This window comes from Lynx rufus, unplaced genomic scaffold (genome assembly GCF_022079265.1).
Source record: "Lynx rufus isolate CCGP_SWC_20201006 ecotype Redwood Valley unplaced genomic scaffold, mLynRuf1.p SCAF_32, whole genome shotgun sequence".
Classification (NCBI taxonomy): domain Eukaryota; kingdom Metazoa; phylum Chordata; class Mammalia; order Carnivora; family Felidae; genus Lynx; species Lynx rufus.
Genome location: NW_025814848.1, coordinates 185988 through 206632, shown reverse-complemented (window position 1 = coordinate 206632; position 20645 = coordinate 185988). Strand labels below are relative to the sequence as shown.

At 36.5% G+C, this 20645-nt stretch overlaps 1 protein-coding gene across 1 annotated transcript in view; it reads right to left on the bottom strand.

Moving 5' to 3' along the window:
- Nucleotides 1-20645, bottom strand: part of PACRG (parkin coregulated) — a 510195-nt gene that overhangs the window by 432505 nt on the left and 57045 nt on the right. Inside the window, exon 2 of the mRNA XM_047093169.1 lies at nt 9230-9364. Within this exon, the coding sequence (XP_046949125.1) occupies nt 9230-9364 (135 nt within the window). The remainder of the gene's footprint in view (nt 1-9229; nt 9365-20645) is intronic.

Genomic DNA, 20645 nt, shown 5'->3' with positions numbered 1-20645 from the left:
AAATGCATACCATTTTTATATGCCATCTAATGACAAATAGCTTTCACAAGGTATTGTATACACTATGATCTCAATTATGCAAAAAGAAAGAAAAGACAGAAATACTTTAAAAATGTCAACAACTGAATTCAATGAATGGTGGAATGATGAGTGATTTATTTAGTCCTTCTACTTTCCAATATTTTCTTATTTTATAAGATAAACATGTATATATTTCATATTGAGAATAGAACTTTATAAGTAATGATAAGGGATCAATTTTTTTTAATGTTTACTTAAGTTTGAGAGGGAGAGAGACAGTGTGCTAGAGGGGGAGGGGCAGACATAGAATCGGAAGCAGGCTCCAGGCTCCAAGCTGTCAGCACAGAGCCCAACAAGGGGCTCTAACCTATGAACTGTGAAATCATGACCTGAGCCAAGTCCGATGCTCAACCGACTGAGCCACCCAGGCGCCCCAAGGATAAATTTTCTTTTTACATGAATTCGTCTGATTATCCCATCAGTGCTAATTTTTACATAGAACGTTCAAGGTCAGAATAACCTTTTTGATAAAGCTAAAATGTAATTTCCTAAAATTGCTGCCTCAGATATGGATTAAAATTGATATCAGTATTCATTAACACTTTATTTAGATTTTACCTGAAAGAAAAGGAGAAATTTTAATACAACGGCAGGGGGTTGAAAATTCACTCGATATCTAGAAGCCTCAAATGTAGAGACACTTTGACCACTCTAAATAAAAGCATCAAACAAACATTGATTTTTTTTTTTTTACTATCATACCATCAATCCAATTCGACTTGTCATCCGTCAAAGAACTTCTGATCTCAAAAGTGCTTCAATGAAGAAAAGGGATATGTGACAAGTGATAAGACAGAGTGGGAGCCACTCATTAAATTACTAATTGGAACAGAGCTGGAGATTCACCCTCCAGGCAGATACCGAAAAACCATCAAAGTCCGGTTTATGTCCCCAAATGGAACTTTCTAACAAGCAGTGACACACATTTTTAGTTTGAAGATTGGAGTACTGATACTCCTGAAATGGCAGCATCAATCCCTAGGAGGGTGGCAGGAAACCCCCATCTTCGTGGGCGGGTGAGTGACAACACAGTGTCTCAGCTGTGACGCCCTAACACTACCAAGACCGCTCCTACTTTTCAACAGGGGGTCGTTTCACTAGGAAAGCAGGAGTGATTTGTTTTTCTTCCAGTTGTCAGTCCACCGAGATCTGAAACTTACAACACTGCTTTTCCCCTTGGGCCCCGGGGAATGTGAATTGTCTTCAGCCGAGGCCGACCAAATCACTGTCACAGAGCGGCGGGCGACCTTTCTTTTCAATCTATGCACTTTCCAGGAGTTATAAATCAGTTGACTTTCAAGCTCGATGAGATGGCATATGCCCTAGTTTGAAGAACAGATGGAGGCTTGGGGGAAAATTGTTTCTGCAGGCTTGCCACAAGCAGTACTGCTCCATAAAAGTGAACCATTCGCACTAATTTCTCACATAAATTATAGAGGCAGCAGAGAGCACCAGCCCATTCAGCAGAAAACCTCTCATCTAGCTTTCAGAGGTCATCGAACCAATTTAAATTAAAGTTATTTCTGATACACGGCTGTGTTTTCATGCTCTACACTTTTAAGACATCGCAATTTACATCAAATAAAAGAATGGCATTTAATTGCACAAGCAGCCCCCTCCTCCAAAAAACACAGAGCAGCACAGTAATTGCCAGAGGACTTTTTTTTCAAGACTTCTCTGTCTATTAATTAATCACAGAGGAATTAATAGTGGAAACATGGCAGCTCACTTGTACAAAAATCAGGTAAATTGTCTCTTCTTTTGTAAAATTTGCCTTACAAATTCTACTAAGGCCTGCTATCCAAACTCAAGCTTTGGCAGTTATCAAAAGAAATAGAAACTCCAAGAGAACAATTCCAAGAGAACATCCATTCTTCTTCATGTGAAACAAATTATTCAACTCTTAAATAAATTTGCCTACAAGATTTCAGAAATCAACATTGGTGTTACCTGGGATAGGGGGTGGGTATAGATATAACACTAATTTTTTGAATTCTTAAGAAACTGAAACATTAAGAAATTGCAGGTACCAAAGGACTAATGATTAATCAAAATTATAGAATTTCGAGAACAATCTAATGAGGACTAATGGATCAGGTATCATGTCACGGAGTGACTTATTTTAAATGCAATACTATTTATGGATAATGAGCTACCATGGTTTGGGGCTGATTTTAATTGTAAGAAAATTAGTGCATGATTTTAATAATGATTATATTCAATAACTGTTTTTCCTAGTAGGAAATTATCAGTTATGTCAATGAAAACAGTCACACTGACAGAGCTTTTTATAGTTCATGAATATCAATGCTACAGAGAACTGAAAAGAACCGAGAAAAAGAACAAACTGAGAAGAAATTCTGAAGAGTCATGCACGAGTTTAGTGACTCATGAGTCATCCCAGAATTGTGGGTGTGGTCCAGCCAATTTTAAAAATAAATTTAAGCACCCAATTAATCTATGCACATCATTTTCTTTACTTGGATGTTCAAACTGGACATACATATTTAGTCATTTAGATAAATGAACTTGCCATTTTGAAATTTAAGAAATCTGGGGTGCCTGGGTGGCTCAGTCGGTTAAGTGTCCGACTTCAGCTCAGGTCACCATCTCACAGTCCGTGAGTTCGAGCCCCACGTTGGGCTCTGGGCTGATGGCTCAGAGCCTGGAGCCTGCTTCCAGTTCTGTGTCTCCCTCTCTCTCTGCCCCTCCCCCGTTCATGCTCTGTCTCTCTCTGTCTCAAAAATAAATAAACGTTAAAAAAAATTTTTAATAAAAAAAAGAAATTTAAGAAATTAAAAAAATCAGTTTACATATAATCAAAGGAGCATTTTAATAATAAAATTCCAATCCACCAAAACCATTGCATAGAATTCTGGACTGTGCATTCAAACTTACTGGAGTTTCTAATCAATATTTATCCCCCAAACTATTTCATGAACATCTCAAAATATACTTATTTTAATAATTATGAAACAAGTTTTTTTAATGTTTATTCATTTTTGAGAGAGAGTGAGCAAGTGAGTGGGGGAGGGGCAGAGAGAGAGGGAGAGAGAGAATCCCAAGCAGGCTCCACGTTGTAAGCACAGAGCCAAGGACACCATGTTGTCAGCACAGACACTCACGAACAATGAGATCATGACCTGAGCCGAAACCAAGAGTCAGACGCTCAATCGACTGAGCCACCCAGGCACCCCATGAAACAAAACTTCTTAGAGCTCCCATAGTTACAAAGACGCCATCCCAATCAGCTAGCACCTGGTCACTGATAAAGATGCAAAACATGTCATGAAACAGTGTCTAGAGAAGTAAAACTTGAGGATAGTCGATCTGTTCTAGTACGCTTTCCATTCACTCAACACGGATCACTGGGTACCTACTCTATGCCAGGTGCTGCTCTAGGCACTGGGATAAATGAGTGAAGAAACCAGAAATACAAAGATCCCTTCTTTAGATTTCAGAATACGCCATTTTATTTGACCTTGATATTGGCTCCATTGTAGGTCCCTATCTGGTTTTCATTTTCTTTCATTTTTCTTAATATATGCTAACTTTCTGTATTTTGTAGTTCTTTATATAAACATATCAATACATTTATATAACACATGAGTTTAAAAATTAGAAAAGGTTGTTCTTAGTTACCTGATTAATGTTAATTTATGAAGTCACTTTTTAATAGAAAAACCAAGTTGTGTGATCCAAGTTTTAATCATCAAGTAACTGTATGGTGAATACATTCACCTCAGGGGAAGTATGCTTTTGTGATGACATTGTGGACATCTCCAGAAGGCCAGTACAGAAGATCAGGTTCTTGGCAGAGAGGTGAGACTACCTAAAGTCCATTCTCACGCACACCCGCCTATGCGTACCAGTTGTGGCCTTGTGAATTTTATTTCAGTATAACAGGTTACTAACACCATTTACATATTCAATAAGGGATGAGAAAACAAGAATGCAGAAATGCCTCCCCACCCCCCACAGCGATGCCACTTTGAACAAAGCCTGCGACAACCTTGCCAGATGAGAGACTGTAAGTTGCTGACAAAGCCCACTTTGAGATTTTCCCTTTATAAGACAATCTGGATGTTTGCTATCTGAGCTGCCTTTGTAATAGGGTTTGTATTATACCCTGATTTGGCTGGACATTTATAGGGTATCTATTTCTTACTCAAACCTACCTAATAACTGGGACACCTTTGTGCATGTTCATTAGAAATTTAGTGAAAGCAAAACTCTTAGTGTATGTCACATTTTGTCCAAAAGCATGGTACCATGGATAGATAGAGAAAGGTGATTTCTATCAATATCTACTATATCAAAATGCCCATAAAGTGAAGGAACTTAAGAGACACCTTAGCGTAGTTGTAGCTCTCCAAACTAAATGGTTTATAATACCATATCGTTAATTAAAAAAAAAAAAAAAAACTCCAGTGTGATTCTGACATTTTTATTCAACTCCTTCTGCCAAGGTCTATATCAAAGTGGCTATTTTAAAATAACCTGTGTTTCAAGGCACGTGGGTGGCTCAGTTGGTTAAGCATCTGATTTCAACACCTCAGAACCTGAAGCATGCTTCAGATTCTGTCTCCCTCTCTCTATCCCTACTCTGCTCACAGTCTCTCTCTCAAAAATAAAAACACAAAAAGTAAATATAAATAAATAAATAAATAAATAAATAAATAAATAAATAACCTGTATTACCATGCCATTTTAAAACAATGGCTTGTTATCAGAATTTATAAGACAGTGAATTTCATGGGTTGCCTAGGATTTATATTTCTGCTCCTTATTAAGTGTGTAAATAGCGATTATTTCACATTCATTCCAGTGACTACTCCTGATGACTTCAGATTCCTGTTGAAAAGAGAGAACTAGGAAGGGCTCTAGTTCCTTCCCCAAAGTGACCTTGTAGGAACTAGAGGGGAAACTGTGCATTCCAGGGAGTAACAAACAAACAAACAAAAAAGGAAAGGAAGGAGGGAGTAGAAAGGGAAAGGGAGGAAGAGTAAGAAGTAGAAGAGGAGGAGGAAAAGAAGGAAGAAGGAAGGAGGAGGAGCAGGGAGGGGCAGGGAGGAGAGGACAGGGGGTGGGGGCGGAAAGGAGCAGGGAGGAGGCGGAGAAGGCAGGACAGCTCCAGAGGAGACCTGAAGGGTGTCTGAAACTTACTGGGTTGGGGGTGGGAGCGGGGATGGACCTTGGTGGGGAGGCAGAAGTGAGAAGACAGGTAACAGAAAACTTTCCTTCTCCCAGATGGAAATTTAAGATGTGGAAACTCAAACGCAATTTTAAATTTTTTTTTCAACGTTTTTTATTTATTTTTGGGACAGAGCGAGACAGAGCATGAACGGGGGAGGGGCAGAGAGAGAGAGGGAGACACAGAATCGGAAACAGGCTCCAGGCTCTGAGCTGTCAGCCCAGAGCCCGACGCGGGGCTCGAACCCACGGACCGTGAGATCGTGACCTGGCTGAAGTAGGACGCTTAACCGACTGTGCCACCCAGGCGCCCCTCAAACGCAATTTTAGAACGTCTGTTCATGCTGAGTATCTGTCTGCTTTGTAACTTATCCAAACTGTTGAGCTGCTTCTCCCTCCTGTTGCCTGTACTCTGGATATTGGAGGTAGCAGCCATAGAATAAAGTCATGTCCCCTGAATGTTGGTAGAGTCAAGGAGAAGATAGAAAAAGAGACAGACTTAAAAATTTTTGTTTAAGTCATTATTGTGTTTTTTAATGTCCTTAGCCATTAACAATTAACAGTTCTTTAGCTATATTCAGAAAACACATATTTAAAAATAAAAAGTATGCCAGAGCTTGCCCGATAGATTTCATATTACAGATCAGAGCTACTCATTTTTCCTAGATAATTCGCTTGCCATTGATAAGTATATGGAAAAATTTCACTCCCAAAATTTTGTAAAACTTTTTTCACGTTTACCAAGGAATATACGATAAGCGTACACAGCCATGGCAAAAATGCATGGATCGGTCCTTCTTTTTCATTTTAACAGCAATGTGCAGATACATATAGTCATCTATCTGGCCAGCAGGTTCAGGCATTTATTCTGACTGCCACTGTCTTAATGTAGAACAGCACTGTCTAATATGGTAACCATGTGGCTATTTAAATTAAAATTAATTAAAATTAAAAATTTAGCTCCTCACTCTCACTAGGGACATTTCAAGTGCTTAATGGCCACATATGGCTAGTTGTAATTATTAGACAGTGCAGATGTAGAACATTTCCACCATTGCAGAAAGTTGTATTAGACCGTGCTCTGATTTTCAGCGATACCATAAAGACTAGACCGCACAGATTCGGCATTTGGTCTGCCTTGTTGTTTTGGCATTTGGAACAAATAGCCACTTTCATGTGCACTACACTAGGGTGGCAGTTGAAGATATGGGGTGAAAAATCTAATTGTGCAAACGACATTTACCTACGTCTAACTGTTACTTCTAGTTTCTGACTTTATTAGGTCATTTATACGTAGTTACCAGACAGTAACTCTATTTCAAGAATATAGGATGATTTCTAGTATAGTGATGATGGGGAACAAGTAGGGAACTTGGGGTCATGGGCAGGAACCATCAGTGACTTCCCAGACGAGCTGAGTCTCAGATGCTGGGACAGCCTCCATCACGCTTCAGGACAGTAGCTTCTAAGTATTTCCGAGTCAATACCTCTTGAAATTCTGATAAAAGATTTACGACTTCTTCCAACTTAATCATGCACACCACTTCAGGCACTCACAAGCCCTTGGAGTCCCAGTGGTGTCACAAGAGTATGGAGAGGGGACCACTATTTTCCTGAGAAACAGAGCTATTCAGAAGTCTTTAAGGGGGAGATGAGTGATATGAAGACCCGGGCTCCTGGGCCCTGTCGGCACACAGGAAGGAAGTGCAGTGCAGGGTCCTGGGTTGTGTTTTGTTTTTGTCTTTGTTTTTATTCTGTGGGGTGTGGGAGGGTAGCCCTGCTTCCTTCAACGTTCAAGGCCCCTCCTGAGGTATGGCATCCTAAAGAAGCCCTCCCCCGCTCAAGTACCAGACTGTCTTCACAGCACATGCACCAAAGGAATAATTATGATTATATTGGGAGATTGTCCACAAGCCTATGCTTAATAATTCTCACATTTTACTTTCAATATTAGAGTAGTGTAATTGAAATGTGGTTGGCGAGACTTTAAAAAGACAGAAGCCTACAGGTTATAGGATAAGACGTTTCCTTAAATGTATGCTATTGTTCTACCAATGGCAGCAAATAAATTGCTTCTTTTTTATTCTGACTTTTCGGCTTGCTGAATCAGTAGTCTCATCAGAAATTACTTAAAAGAATTAACATAGCTATAAAAACCAAAAGTAGTTTATATCCCTTCTGGCTATTGTATTATCAAAGATAAAGCAAAATGATTCATCCTACATTTTCATTATTTTCAAGATGATTTTCTTTCGTAGTCTCTTGACACTTCCAAAAGTTACTCATAAAGTTATTTGAACAGGTAAAAATAAACCTATAAATTTTTTATTGACATAATTTTTGTGTGCTGTAATTGCTTAAAACACTAAAATCCACTCACTTTTTATAAGGAATTATAGCATATTGTTTTACTCCACAGGAATGAGGTTTTTCAGAAAGTCCACTGTGCTACCTTGTGGAATCAGCATATAGACAAACACAAAATCCATGTAATTAATCAAATATAAACAAACCCAAAAGTTACAGTAAAGTTTTGGGAATATATACTTATGTTAAGACTAAAATATCTAAATTACTTATATTTGCTATAAATTCTTTCTCATTATATGCACATTGTCATATACCAAATTCACATTTTAATAGAAATGACTGAAACCGAGATAGAGATAGTCATGTTCTTCATCCTCCTAAAAAACTTATGACAAAATTTAATAACAGGGACACCTTCAGGATTTCTATCGCCAAACAACTTATAGTAATTCTAAGTTCAGTACTTGAATACCAAAAGACTGCTCGAGATTTAGAAATGCTTGATAATTATATGAAAACATTTGAAGACACACAGGAAACAGCACAAACAATTCTCTCAGTTTTTCCATAAAGGAAGGAAAAGATTAATTTTGATGAATCTAAGTATTTGCTTTGATGAATTCTTTATTTTGGTCATTTCATTTTTTTAATGTGAATTTATTTGTACCAATCACACATAATTCCTATCTTCACCTTCAGACACTATTGTGGGACTTTTTAGTTAAATGGGTCAATTGCTTCACTTGGATGATATTTGGCAAAAACCTTTTATGTTCCTCAGTCTGATGTGATACGCATGCACAACTCTGTCTTTAGCCCGAGAAACCCTTTTAGCTGATAAATATCACCCAAAGCAAAGTCCTTGATAACACAAAATAATTAAATAGCAGAAGCTGTTTAGAGATCAGCATTTCGTTTTTCAAATTAAATGTAAAAGCCTTCTCCAGTTAAGAGATTGGCAAGTTTTTACAAATAACATCAGTGAGCCTTTTAGAAAGAAACACAGCCACATTACAATGGAGTCATTAGGCAATACATTTATTTTGAAGCCAATTAACCTTTTGTCAGAAAAATGTCGGTGCCGTAATGGTTTCGGCGTGGAGGTCAGCCTCTAACCGGGCACGTATGACAGCCACCGCCACTGACACGTGCTGCAGACAGGGAGAGAGTGCGGCAATGAGAACCAACCTTCTTTTGTATTCTGCTCTGCATTTCCAGGGAGCAGACAATCTTGACCTATCCATTTAGGTAATTAAAGCTTCCATTTGGAAGTGTCCTGCAGGAAGGTGAAATTTGGAGGAGATAAATGGCTGTTGCTCTCCGTATTCAGCCACCAGTTCCATCATTTGATGGACTGCCTGAAACAGGCCGGGCTGCCAGGTTCTCATAAAAATAGAGATGAATTGGGCAGCGGACGATTCTCTAAGGCAAAGCAACTCTGTCATTTTCTGTTTTGCAGGCTATAATTTAATTGTTAGTCAAGGTGGACAGCTGACACAAGGGGGGCCTTCTCTAAGAGCTTACCCACCACCTTCCATTCTCTGAGAAATCACCCCAGCTTATTTGGTTAGCCAACTTCGTTCGGTGTTGGGAGATGTCGCTCCAGCGGTACACGGCTGGTTCCCCCAGCTGTGCCCTGACTTACCTTCCATGCGATTTTGTTTCCTTTCGAATCATGCTCAAGGGCAATTGGGAAATCTCCTCGTTCATAAAATTTTCGAAATGCTGTGGGCTTCGTTGGTCTTTCTTTAAATGCTCCTGCAACTGGCGGGCCTCTCACCTTCAAAGGAAAGGAAAAAAATAGGAATCAGGTTTTAAAAAATACTAAAAAATGCATAGCGAAAAAGGCTTTACTTCAGTTTTAGTTCATATGAAATATTCTGGAAGATAAAGACCTAAATGTCTAACGATGGAAAACAGCAGCTTCACTAATACAAAAACTTACAGAGGAGAATTATTTTATAATCATTATTAAGAATTTACTTTATTTTGAGTTTCTTTAGAAAGCATTCCTAGAAAAAGTCACTTAAAAACTATTACATTCTAAGGGGGAAAAAGCCTAAACTTTTGTTTAAGAAAAAAAAATTTAATGGAGGCATCTAAGTTCCACTTGGAATGTTAAAACTTTTAAGATTTCTAATAATTGCTAATTCTAATCTCTAAATTAAAATTTAAATACATAAAGAAAAATATGTATAAATATACAAAAATACATATATTTGAATGTTCAACTATATATATAGTTTATGGAACTATAAACTATACTTTATGGAATACTGAATCATTTTAAAATATGTCCTTTAAATCTTTCTATATACATAAAATGGTAAAATATGTTCTCATGTTAACAACAAACTATGAAAATGTTATATGAAATTAAATTATAATAAGTAAGAAAATTACAACAAAAACTGGTCGTCTACTCTGTGTAGATATATATCTATACCTATATCTATATATCTATATCTATATATATATGTGTAGATTAGCATACATTTGATATTATGAATTTGTGAGGAAGTAACATTAGATTACATGTGAATCTTTCATCCCCAAAACTGAGATTTTTCTCAAAGAAGAATAGGATATTAAAATATTAACATGATTAAATGCTGAAATGGGGTTGAAGAGTGAGGTAACACAAAGGCATTTATTATAGTTTATTAGAGTTTAGAATTTTCTTCACTACCTAGCACATTATTCCCAGCATACAATTACATAAGTAACTATGGGGAAGCAAGATTGCCTTTCACTAATAAAAGATTTAAAATTTGTTCTGGTATTAGAATTATTGGCCACCATTTTCAGACAAAGGTACCTAATTGTTAGGTAACCATATGTATATGATGACAGCTTTGTGCAGAGCTCTGAGCTGGATGTTACATATACATTCTACGCGACATTAGTATAACAGAAACTGTAGGGATGCCGTTCCTGGACTTTAGCAATTCATGGAGTGGTCAATTTTGAATCACATTTTTTTTTTGGAAATTGATAAAGAATTGACAACTTTTTATTTTGCCCACAAGTTACATACCACACACACACACACACACACACACACACACACATTACCATCTGTCATCATGTCACCATTTTAACACCTCTTAAAAAGTGGTATACATAATCCAAAGAAAGAATACTTAGCCAAATTAAACCAGCATCATGCATATTTATAGAAAGTTATAGTGCAATAGTGCACATGTGTGTTCATGTTTGTGTGCATTGTATTATTGCACAGTACTGATTGCTAGTCAACAATACCTCATTTTTTGTGTTTTTTTAAATTAAAATTTAAATATATAAAGAAAAATACATATGTAAAAATATACAAATATATATTTGAATATTCAACCATGTATATGTATATGTATATGTATATGTATATGTATATGTATATGTATATATATATGAATATTCAGCCATAATGAAAGAAGGAAATCTTGCCATTTGTGACAACATGGGTTAAACCTTGAGGGCATTATGCTAAGTGAATAAGTGAATAAGTCAGACAAAAAGACTATTATTGTGTGATCTCACTTACATGTGGCATCTAAAAGAACTGAACTCATAGAAATACAGAATAGATTGGGGCGTCTGGGTGGCTCAGTCGGTTGAACATCTGACTTCAGCTCAGGTCATGATTTCACGGCCTGTGGATTCCAGCCCTGCGTCAGGCTCTGTGCTGATGGCTCGGAGCCTGGAGCCTGTTTCAGATTCTGTGTCTCCCTCTCTCTCTGCCCATCCCCTGCTCATGCTCTGTCTCTCTTTGTCTCAAAAATAAATAAAAACATTAAAAAATTTAAAAAAAAAAGAAATAGAGAATAGATTGGTGGTTGCCAGGGTCTAGAGGGTAAGGGTGACATCTATTGATTGTCTTTTTTCATTTGCTTTTTGATCTTCTTGATTCTCAGTGTGATGATTTATTTTCTATTGAAACCTGCCCTTTGGTGTATTGTGAGACTCCAGACCTTCAACCTTCTGATTTAGCTGGTGTTTTCCAACATATCTCTGGCACAGAGGTGGGGAAGGGTACTACCTAATCACTGTCAGGTTGGGGTAGAAATCCTGGTACCCACCTGGCCTCCACTCACTCCGGAGAGGGACTTTCTCATTGACATGGGGTGAAGGTGGGGGCTTTGGGACCACTAGGGAGTACCTGACATCAGTACCACTATCAGTACCTGATAGGGAGGGGTAGGAGTGCCCCTTACTGCTCCCCGTTCGGTGCCATAGAAGGGGTGGCCTCATTACTACTGGGCAGTGATGAGATTCCTGTCCCACTAGGAGGCATTCTCTGACAGCCCCAGCAGAAAAGGGGTGCCATCTTATTACTGCTGGTTAGGGTGAAAGTCCAAGTTGCCCCCACTTGGTCTCCACGGACACCATGGGTGTTGAAGGCCTCTTTACTGTTCCAGTAGAGATGAAAGGCTCAGTTCCTCATTTAAAACATTCAGCTGCAACGGATATTTAGATCTTTTATCTGCTCATCATCTGCTAACCACCTTTTCCAATTTTTCTAGATGTTATTATTTATGCTGTGGAAAGCAAGACTCCCATTTGCTCAGTTCACCTAAATTTTGCTAGAGATTATCTTTCTCTCCTTCCTTTTTATCTTAAAATTGATTTCTCTTTTTCCTTTTGCCTCTTATTCTAAATATACTCCATTGTTTCTGATTCTGAATTCAAAATTCTAATCATCCAAACTTTTAAAGAACCGACATATTTCTCTCTAAGAAGCCTAGAAGGCTTTACAAATGGTTATAAACAAGTTCTATTTGTCTTTCTTCACATCAATTTTCATGGACTCCCTACAGAAATGATCCCATGCCTATAATTCCATGGAGACTCTTTACTTAGTTTGCTATTATGTAATAACTCAACAGTGAGAAAGTTCTTTCTTGAATATTATTATCCTCTGTTTTTATATTTGTGCCACTTACTTATTTTAAAACATTATATTTTTTGGATTCTGGTATAGATCCATTCCAAATTAACTCTTGGAATCTCAAAAGTTGTAATTCTAAAACTGACTAGAATATTTTCAGTTAAACCTGTTAGCACAACATGGGCATTACCTAATTTTATGCAGATGCCCTGTCACTGTCCCTAGATAATATTTTTTCTGTTCCAAATACATATATACCTACTTAAACCTAACAGAAGGATATAATATTTTTAATGCTCTATACATAATCCATTCCAACATTCTAAGTAATTCTAAAACCCTAAACACAAAAAATCAAGTAAGTAATAATCTCAGGAAAGGTAATAAAGATATTGCTACTGGAAATCACACAGATGAATGTAGATGGACTAAATAAATTTAAAAATAAGCAAAAAATCTATTAAGAATCCTTATGTACATCCCACTTTATAGAAGAACTACTGTAAATTTTGTTTAATGTCTTAGGAATTTTACTCTGATTCATTACAAATAATATAGAATAAGGAACAATAAATCAAAGTACACTTGTGGGAAAATGCAATTAGGATTTGTCTGAATGGTGGGGGCTGTCCATAAACCAATTAGAAAGAATGGGTGTCACAGCAGAATGCTTTTAATAAAATCTAATGCACTTGAGAACCAAGTTTCTGAATGCACTTTGAAGTGGCTATAAATGACAGGGTACTTTAGATGCCTACACTCATTGAATGTGCTGGGATGGATTTAGGACTTAGATCATAGGCTCTGTCATATGGTCACTGAAACTAATAATAATTAGTAGGAAAGAATTTTAAGCCACTCTAAAATTCTTCATGATATAGTTTGAAAGTTTCCTTTTCAATAGTTTATTTTTTAGCATAAATGGAAGCTGAGAAATCTATATTTTGTTATTCTAATTGGTCTGATTAGCCAGCTTACTAACATTGAGACAATGTGATACAAAGACATTAATTTCCTATTTTCATCAGCTTTAACCTGAAACTTGACCACTGTAGTTAGGCAAGAGTCATACTATTTCTGAGCTACTCAGGCACTTGCATATTAACCCCACGACTGGCAAATCTGTTGCCATTAGCCTAGATTTCTGAGTAAGTAGCACTATAATTCAGTGTCTGCCCCACATGCCAGACATAATTATTCTAACCCATCAGAAATTTGTCACTACCTAAGGTTACCAAATGACCGAGGAAATGTTTGCAAAAGTATTACAATGATCAAATCTGATTGTAGTACTCGATGGGATACCTCATCATTAACAAAGGTGAGCTTGTATTATTGGGTAAAGATTTCATGAGAAACTTTAATAATATATCAATATAACAATATAACAAAACATTATGATAGTGATGTTTTTGTTAGTAACAGCCGTAAAAGATAACAAGTGCCTTATATAGTAAAATACATATATTTCAACAAATGTTCAACGTAGACAGACATACTGTGGAGTCCTTCACAATCAGGCCCTACGGGTAATAGTGAATGGCAGGGAAGACATCCAAGTGATGTGGGCAACCTAATTTAGGAAGCTCATTCTACTGAGATCTATCAGGATGGCCTGGAGTCAGGAGAATGTGTGGTCAAGATGTAGTCCAGGCATGAGGTGGCAAAGGCCTTAAATTAGGACGCCATCAATAACAAAAACAAAACCCCCAAATATTATATTCATTGTTTTATAAGCATTTTTGGTTTCAGCTTTTGACAAAACCCACATGAAATGATATTACAGACAAGAAAATCTAAGCTTCAATAGCTTCAAGATCCTGGCAGAAATCACAGAGTTAGTAAGTATTAGGAAAGGGACCCCCACTGCTTTTGCTTCTACAGACCTTGTCCTCAGTCACGATACCAGAATGTTGGGTTTGGGCAAAAACCTAAAGGGGAGTTACCTAGGGCACATGACTCATTGAATGAGAAGATCCAGAGGGCAGAGATGAGAGAGGCTTCTGACTACAAAGATGCAAATAATCAATTGTTTAAGTTACAAAAAAAATAAATTACAGGATGGAGGGAAATCTTATTAAATCACTTAGAAGTCTACCACCTATTACTAATTTTGTGCTTTTGCTTCTAGAACGTATGTACAAATATCATAATTTTTCATTAAATTTTTTTAATGTTTACTTGGTTTTGAGAGAGAGAGCGTGAGAGCAGGGGAGGGGCAGAGAGAGAGGGAGACACAGAATCCAAAGTAGGCTCCAGGCTTTGAGCTGTCAGCACAGAGCCTGACGAGGGGCTCGAACTCACAGACCGCGAGATCATGACCTGAGCCTAAGTCAGATCTTAACCAACTGAGCGGCCCAGGCGCCACATAATTTTTCATTTTTATGTCCTTCCCATTTAGTGTACTTTTTTTCACCTAGTATAATATGTCTTGATGCTGCTATGGATAACAGAATTTTGTTTTTTTGTAGCTAAGCAATATTCCACCAACTATTTGCAATTATATTTGAAATTTATATTCTTTCTGATGTTTTTTGCATTTGTAATCACATTATTACAAACATCTCAAGCATATCACATTTTCCCCATTTTATATTATGCCCTGAGAGTCGCTCATATGAGATAATAAAATCAAACTTTTTATTTTATGATTCTTGATAAAAGTATTGTTGATTAAAGGAGAACAGGTCTTCTGTCTTAGTCTAGCTGGGCTGCTAGAACAAAATGCCATAGTATATAACTATTGGTTGCATTTACTGTAAATATCTCCTCACCACCTTTGTTTTCCATTTTTACTTATTAAGCATTTAAAAGTTTAATTTTTTTTTTTTTTTTTTGGTAGAAAAGTTTCTTGGTCTTTTCTTTAATTGTTCTTTTTGTCTCCAGCTTTGAGCTCCTTCATATCATTCCTCTGTCAGGACACTGTGAATGTTGTGCACAATGAATATCGACTAATTAAATCATATCCTTACTCTACTTAAAATCCACAAATGATCTCCCATTGACATGCTGCCTATACATTCGAAATGAATGACTGGTGATGTCTCTGGTCCCTCCTCCATTGACTCCTCCAGTTATCCCCAAATACTGGGGGATTTCTCCATTCTCAAATATGCCTGCTCTCTTCAGTCTTCATGATTTTCCTGTTCCACTAACATGTTATTGTCTCTTAGCCCTTCATTCCTTTTTTGCTCCCCCTTCTTTTTCTCCTGAATAACCATGAATCACCTCATGACTCAACACAAACCTCACTAATTCTAAGACACCATTCTTGACAAAGCATATTCCTACCTGTGAGTGGGATCAAGTTCTCCCTCACATCAGACCTGAAATGCTGGAGGGATAAACTGACTGTGACCCTAGATCACTAGCACAATCTGTATGGAGATTATCAGGGAGATCAGGCTATTGATAAAGATTGCGTGTAGTCAAGTGGGTTAAATCTATTGGAAATTGGTAAATTTTCCCAAAGGGAAAGTAAGTATACAGTGAGAAAAAGGCTGAGAACCTGAAACATTTCCTGGAGACATAATAATAATAATAATAATAATAATAATAATAATGGAGAATAGGAAGAATACAATGGTAGCAAGAAAATGGGGAAGGGTTGTTATCACAGAAATCCGTGAATGGGAGGAACACATTTTTTAGTGACACAGTGGGTCCATTATGAAGACGTTTGAAAGTTCTCTGAAAATTAAAAAGCTATACTGGCATGACAGGATAGAAACCAGACTGTATATAGTACATTGGGGGGATCAATGAACAATATGAAAGTAAAACCAGATGTAGACTTTGAGGGAGACCTCCTGCCCCATGAATTGTCAAAATGCGAGTTTCTAGTGAAGTATAATTGTTAAAGAAGGGCAAAGTTAATAGTGATTGGAAATGGAGAAAGAAAAAAAAAATATTAATGGGCTATAATACTGGAAGTCGTAAACTAATCACTTGCAGAACTGGAATAGATTTTAGAATAAAATATATGTTTATAACTAATGTACTTACTCTAAGATGGCTAGAGAAACTTGTGATGTACAGGTTTTTCAGTGTTAGAAGCTCATAAATCTGAATTCAAGGACCTATGGTCACATACACTAAAATATTTCTTAGAAATAGAGTGAAGAAACTGTCTCTAAAAAAGCTCCTACCCTTGTCATTAATTCATTGAAAAATGTACTGAATACATAATATTTCCAAGTCACTAGGCTTGGTATTATTGAGGACAAAGAGGTAAGCCAAATATATTATCCTCAAGATATATATCATTTAGGACAAGAGATGAGAATACCTTCCAGACTTTTCTATAGAAATAAGAATGTGATATGCCACAGAAATGCCAAAGAAAGATATATAGAATTCTGTGCACTCCGATGATAAAACATTTCAGTTTTGAGACATTGTTTCTTTTCATTAAAGATGTTATTTAGTCTTACAATGTGCCTATACTTTTCAGTGGAACCAGGCAGAAATATATTTTAATTTCCTACAAACCTGGATTCTGTATAGTTTCAATTAGAAAAAAATTATCAGAAAAATATGGTTGCTATATCATAGACTTGTATATTTATAACCTTTGCAGTTCTTAAGGATTAAATCAAAATTAATCACCTGTATTTTATATAAAGTTCTTAGATTTAAGTAATCATCAATATTACCACAATTTTGCAACCAAAAATTCACTACTGATAAGACCAATGCATATTTTCTTTTTATGTAAAACTTCTCACATTAAAATCCACATTTTCTATTTTCAAATTCACTTATATAAATTAGAAAATTTTGCTTTAGATCTAAGGCTGTGTGACATAATGAAATAACTTATATTAATCTAAAATGCTTATAGAGACTAGTTTCAAAATGATTAGCATAAATAAAAGCTAAAATTAGTATTGTGAATATGGTAAGTTATAATTAAATTAGCATTGTCATATGATGATTATCCAAAAGGGGAAAAAAACAAAAACAACTTATAATGTAGTTTTTCAGATAGGTAGAATGAGAGGGATACAGTGTCAGTGGAGACAGTAACATGGAATAAGGTGACAAATCTTTCAATTAAAACAATCTAGAAGACTTCGGCACTCGATTTAACTCTTCTCGACAATTAGTTATGCCCTGCTTTGTTCGCAGAAGGATCATGAAGACAGACACAATACAGAAGAAAGCTTAAGTGTGGAACAGATGACCTACCATACATCACGGGAAAGTGACTGAACCATTTGGAGCCTCAGCTTTCTCAGGGGTCAAATTACAAAATGACACTGACCTCTAAGATCCTTTCTACACCTTTATAACCTAACGTGTGTATTTGTTAATTCAGCAAATATTGAGGACAAACAATATCATCAGAAAATTCACCCCACTGTAGAGTAAGCGGAATCTTAAAAGGCACATAAACTCCCTGTTGAGATCCACAGGGGCTATGGAAATACATCCCTGTTTACATTTCGGGGATTATTTTTCTTAGCTCTATCACCTTTATAATGACCTCAGTTTCATAGATTCTAGACTTCTTCCAGGCTAGGATCCAGTAACTTGATTTAAAAATGCTTCTGCAACAACTTTAGGAAATAAGGAAGTCCCAAAGATTGCTGAGAATATTATGGTTATGTCATTTTAAATTTATAACTAAACCGGAACACACTTGGCACTAAGACATTATTTCAAAATGTTGTCTCTGTGGTCTGAAGTAGTTCTGAAAGCAATACTGGGCTACACAATTTCTCTTAAATTGTTTTGTTTAAAGTAATAGGCATCAGTGGTTCTTTAAATTCTCTGTTGTGGGGGAGAAAGCAGATTGATAGCCTTTCCTAACAAGATGAGATGCAATAATCAAATGATGAGAAAGATACAAAATCTTGACAGTTGAAGGCTAAAAAAGTTTACTCCAAAGCTGTGCTCGCGGTCTTGCAGTTAAATATGGGTAAAGGCCACATATTAAGTGCTCGAGTGGGATTCTTGCCATCAACTTGTCTCCAGAGAGTCATCAGAGATTTCAATTTAGACTATGCTGTTTAGCATCTGTCTTGGAGAACTGATAAAATGCCTGAATCACGGAGACAGCTTGGCTAATACACTGTCACACCTAACACGAAGGCCAAAGAAATAAGTGAGCTAAATGTGAAAGGAGAATATAAATGGGTAAGAGTTTAAAATATATTCTATTCCTCCTACGTCTCTAATGTTGAAAGCATGGTCAGTAGTTTATATCTAAACATATATCTTCTGTGTCTTGCAAAAGAGATCTTTCTTACTGAATAATTGGAGTAAAAATGTTATTTTTGTATATGTGAAGAAACCGTGACCGTTCACATCTTACATATCATGAATATTTTAATGGAAAATTTGAAAATCCTTGTGTCTAATGATCCAAACTGATATTCTCCAGAAAAAAAAAATTGTTATTTGATAGAAAAAATATTTTTGGAAATGTCTACAATAAAAGATATTTATGTTGGTAAGTATAAATCAGTCCACTGGCCCCCTCTAAAATAAAGTACTTTGAAAGTTCATACAATTTACAGCAGAGATACAACATACACTGATTATAAATGATAAACTCTACTGGTGAGACAAAGGAAGAAAGAAATGTGCAAAAACATGTATGTTATCACATATACAAAGCACACATATTCCAACTTAACTGGAAGATAACAAATAAATACAAGATTAGGGTCTGATCAGTCTGTTTTCTTTGTGGGTTTTTTTTTTTTTTTTTTTTTTTTTTTTTGTCATCATGGTTCATTCAACCAGGAAAGAAATGTTAAGAATGTAAAAGGAGACAGGGCGCCTGGGTGGCTGTCGGTTGGGCGACCGACTCTTGGTCTCAACTCAGGTCATGATCTCACTGTTCTTGGGTTCGAGCCCCATGTCAGGTTCTGTGCTGACATTGCAGAACCTGCTTGGGATTCTCTCTCTGTTTCTCTGCCCCTCCTCCACTATCTCTCAATCTATCTCTCAAAATAAATAAACTTAAAAAAAAAAAAGGATGTGAAAAGAGAAGAGGAGCAAAGGCATAGTTAAGTCTTCTATCCTAAGAAAAGTCAGTAATGCTTCATCACTACTCAGATGGAAAATGTTTTTTTTACTTTTATTTGCCTCGTAGTTTCATTTTTTAATAAATAAAGTGCATTTTTCCTGAGCCACGATCTTCATCTGTGAATGCTAGCTGAAGTTAAGCCAGTAAAGTATTCGCATGCAAAATTAGCATACTCAAATATATAATCTTTTTACATAAAAATGACAACTGATTAGAAGATATAATCTTAGGGACTTCAGTTATAATATCAAAAGATTAAATACATGGAAACAATTTATAGGAGATGTATAAGATCTATATGAAGACACTTTTTTTTTTCCTTAGAGAGAGAGAGAGAGAGAGAGAGAGAGAGAGAGAGAGAATCCTAAGCAGGCTCCATGCTCAGCACAGAGCCCAATGTGGGGTTCGATCCCACAACCCTGGCTGGGATCATGACCTGAGACAAAATTAAAAGTCAGATGTTCAACTGACTGAGCCACCCAGGTGCCCCTATATGAAGACACTTTTAAAATGTGACTAAAAGATACAAAGAAGACTTGCAAAATTAGAAAACAATTTTCTGTGATAGAAAGATTACAAATCATTGCACATCATGAAAGCGTCAATTTTACTAAGTCAATTTATAAACTTAACACAGTCCCAATAAAAAGACAGCCAGTTTCTCATATTATAAATAGGCAAGATGACTCCAAAGTTTATATGTTATAATCAACCAACAAGATTATGTAGGAAATCTTTGAAAAAGAATCAGTGTGTGCAGTTACAAGAATAGAATAGTAATCTGGCAACAGATCTAAGTAATTATGTACGTTCACTATATCACTAAGTAGACCTCAAATCAATGGGGGAAGAAGCATGGACTACTCATTAGTTGGTATTGGAACAACTAGGTATACACACAGAAAAAAATATTGGATCAATTCTTCACACTTTACAACAGAATTATTTCCAAATGGATGAAATGTTTAAATGAAAAACAGTAACAACAACCAAAAACTGTCCTAAAAACAGGATCCATAGAATGGCCTATAAAGCCTTACACATCCTGCCCTCCCCTCCCATTTCTTCTCTGGTTCCCTCTTCTAGGACTCTCATAGTTGACGCTGCTCCAATACACTGGCTTCTCTGCTGCTC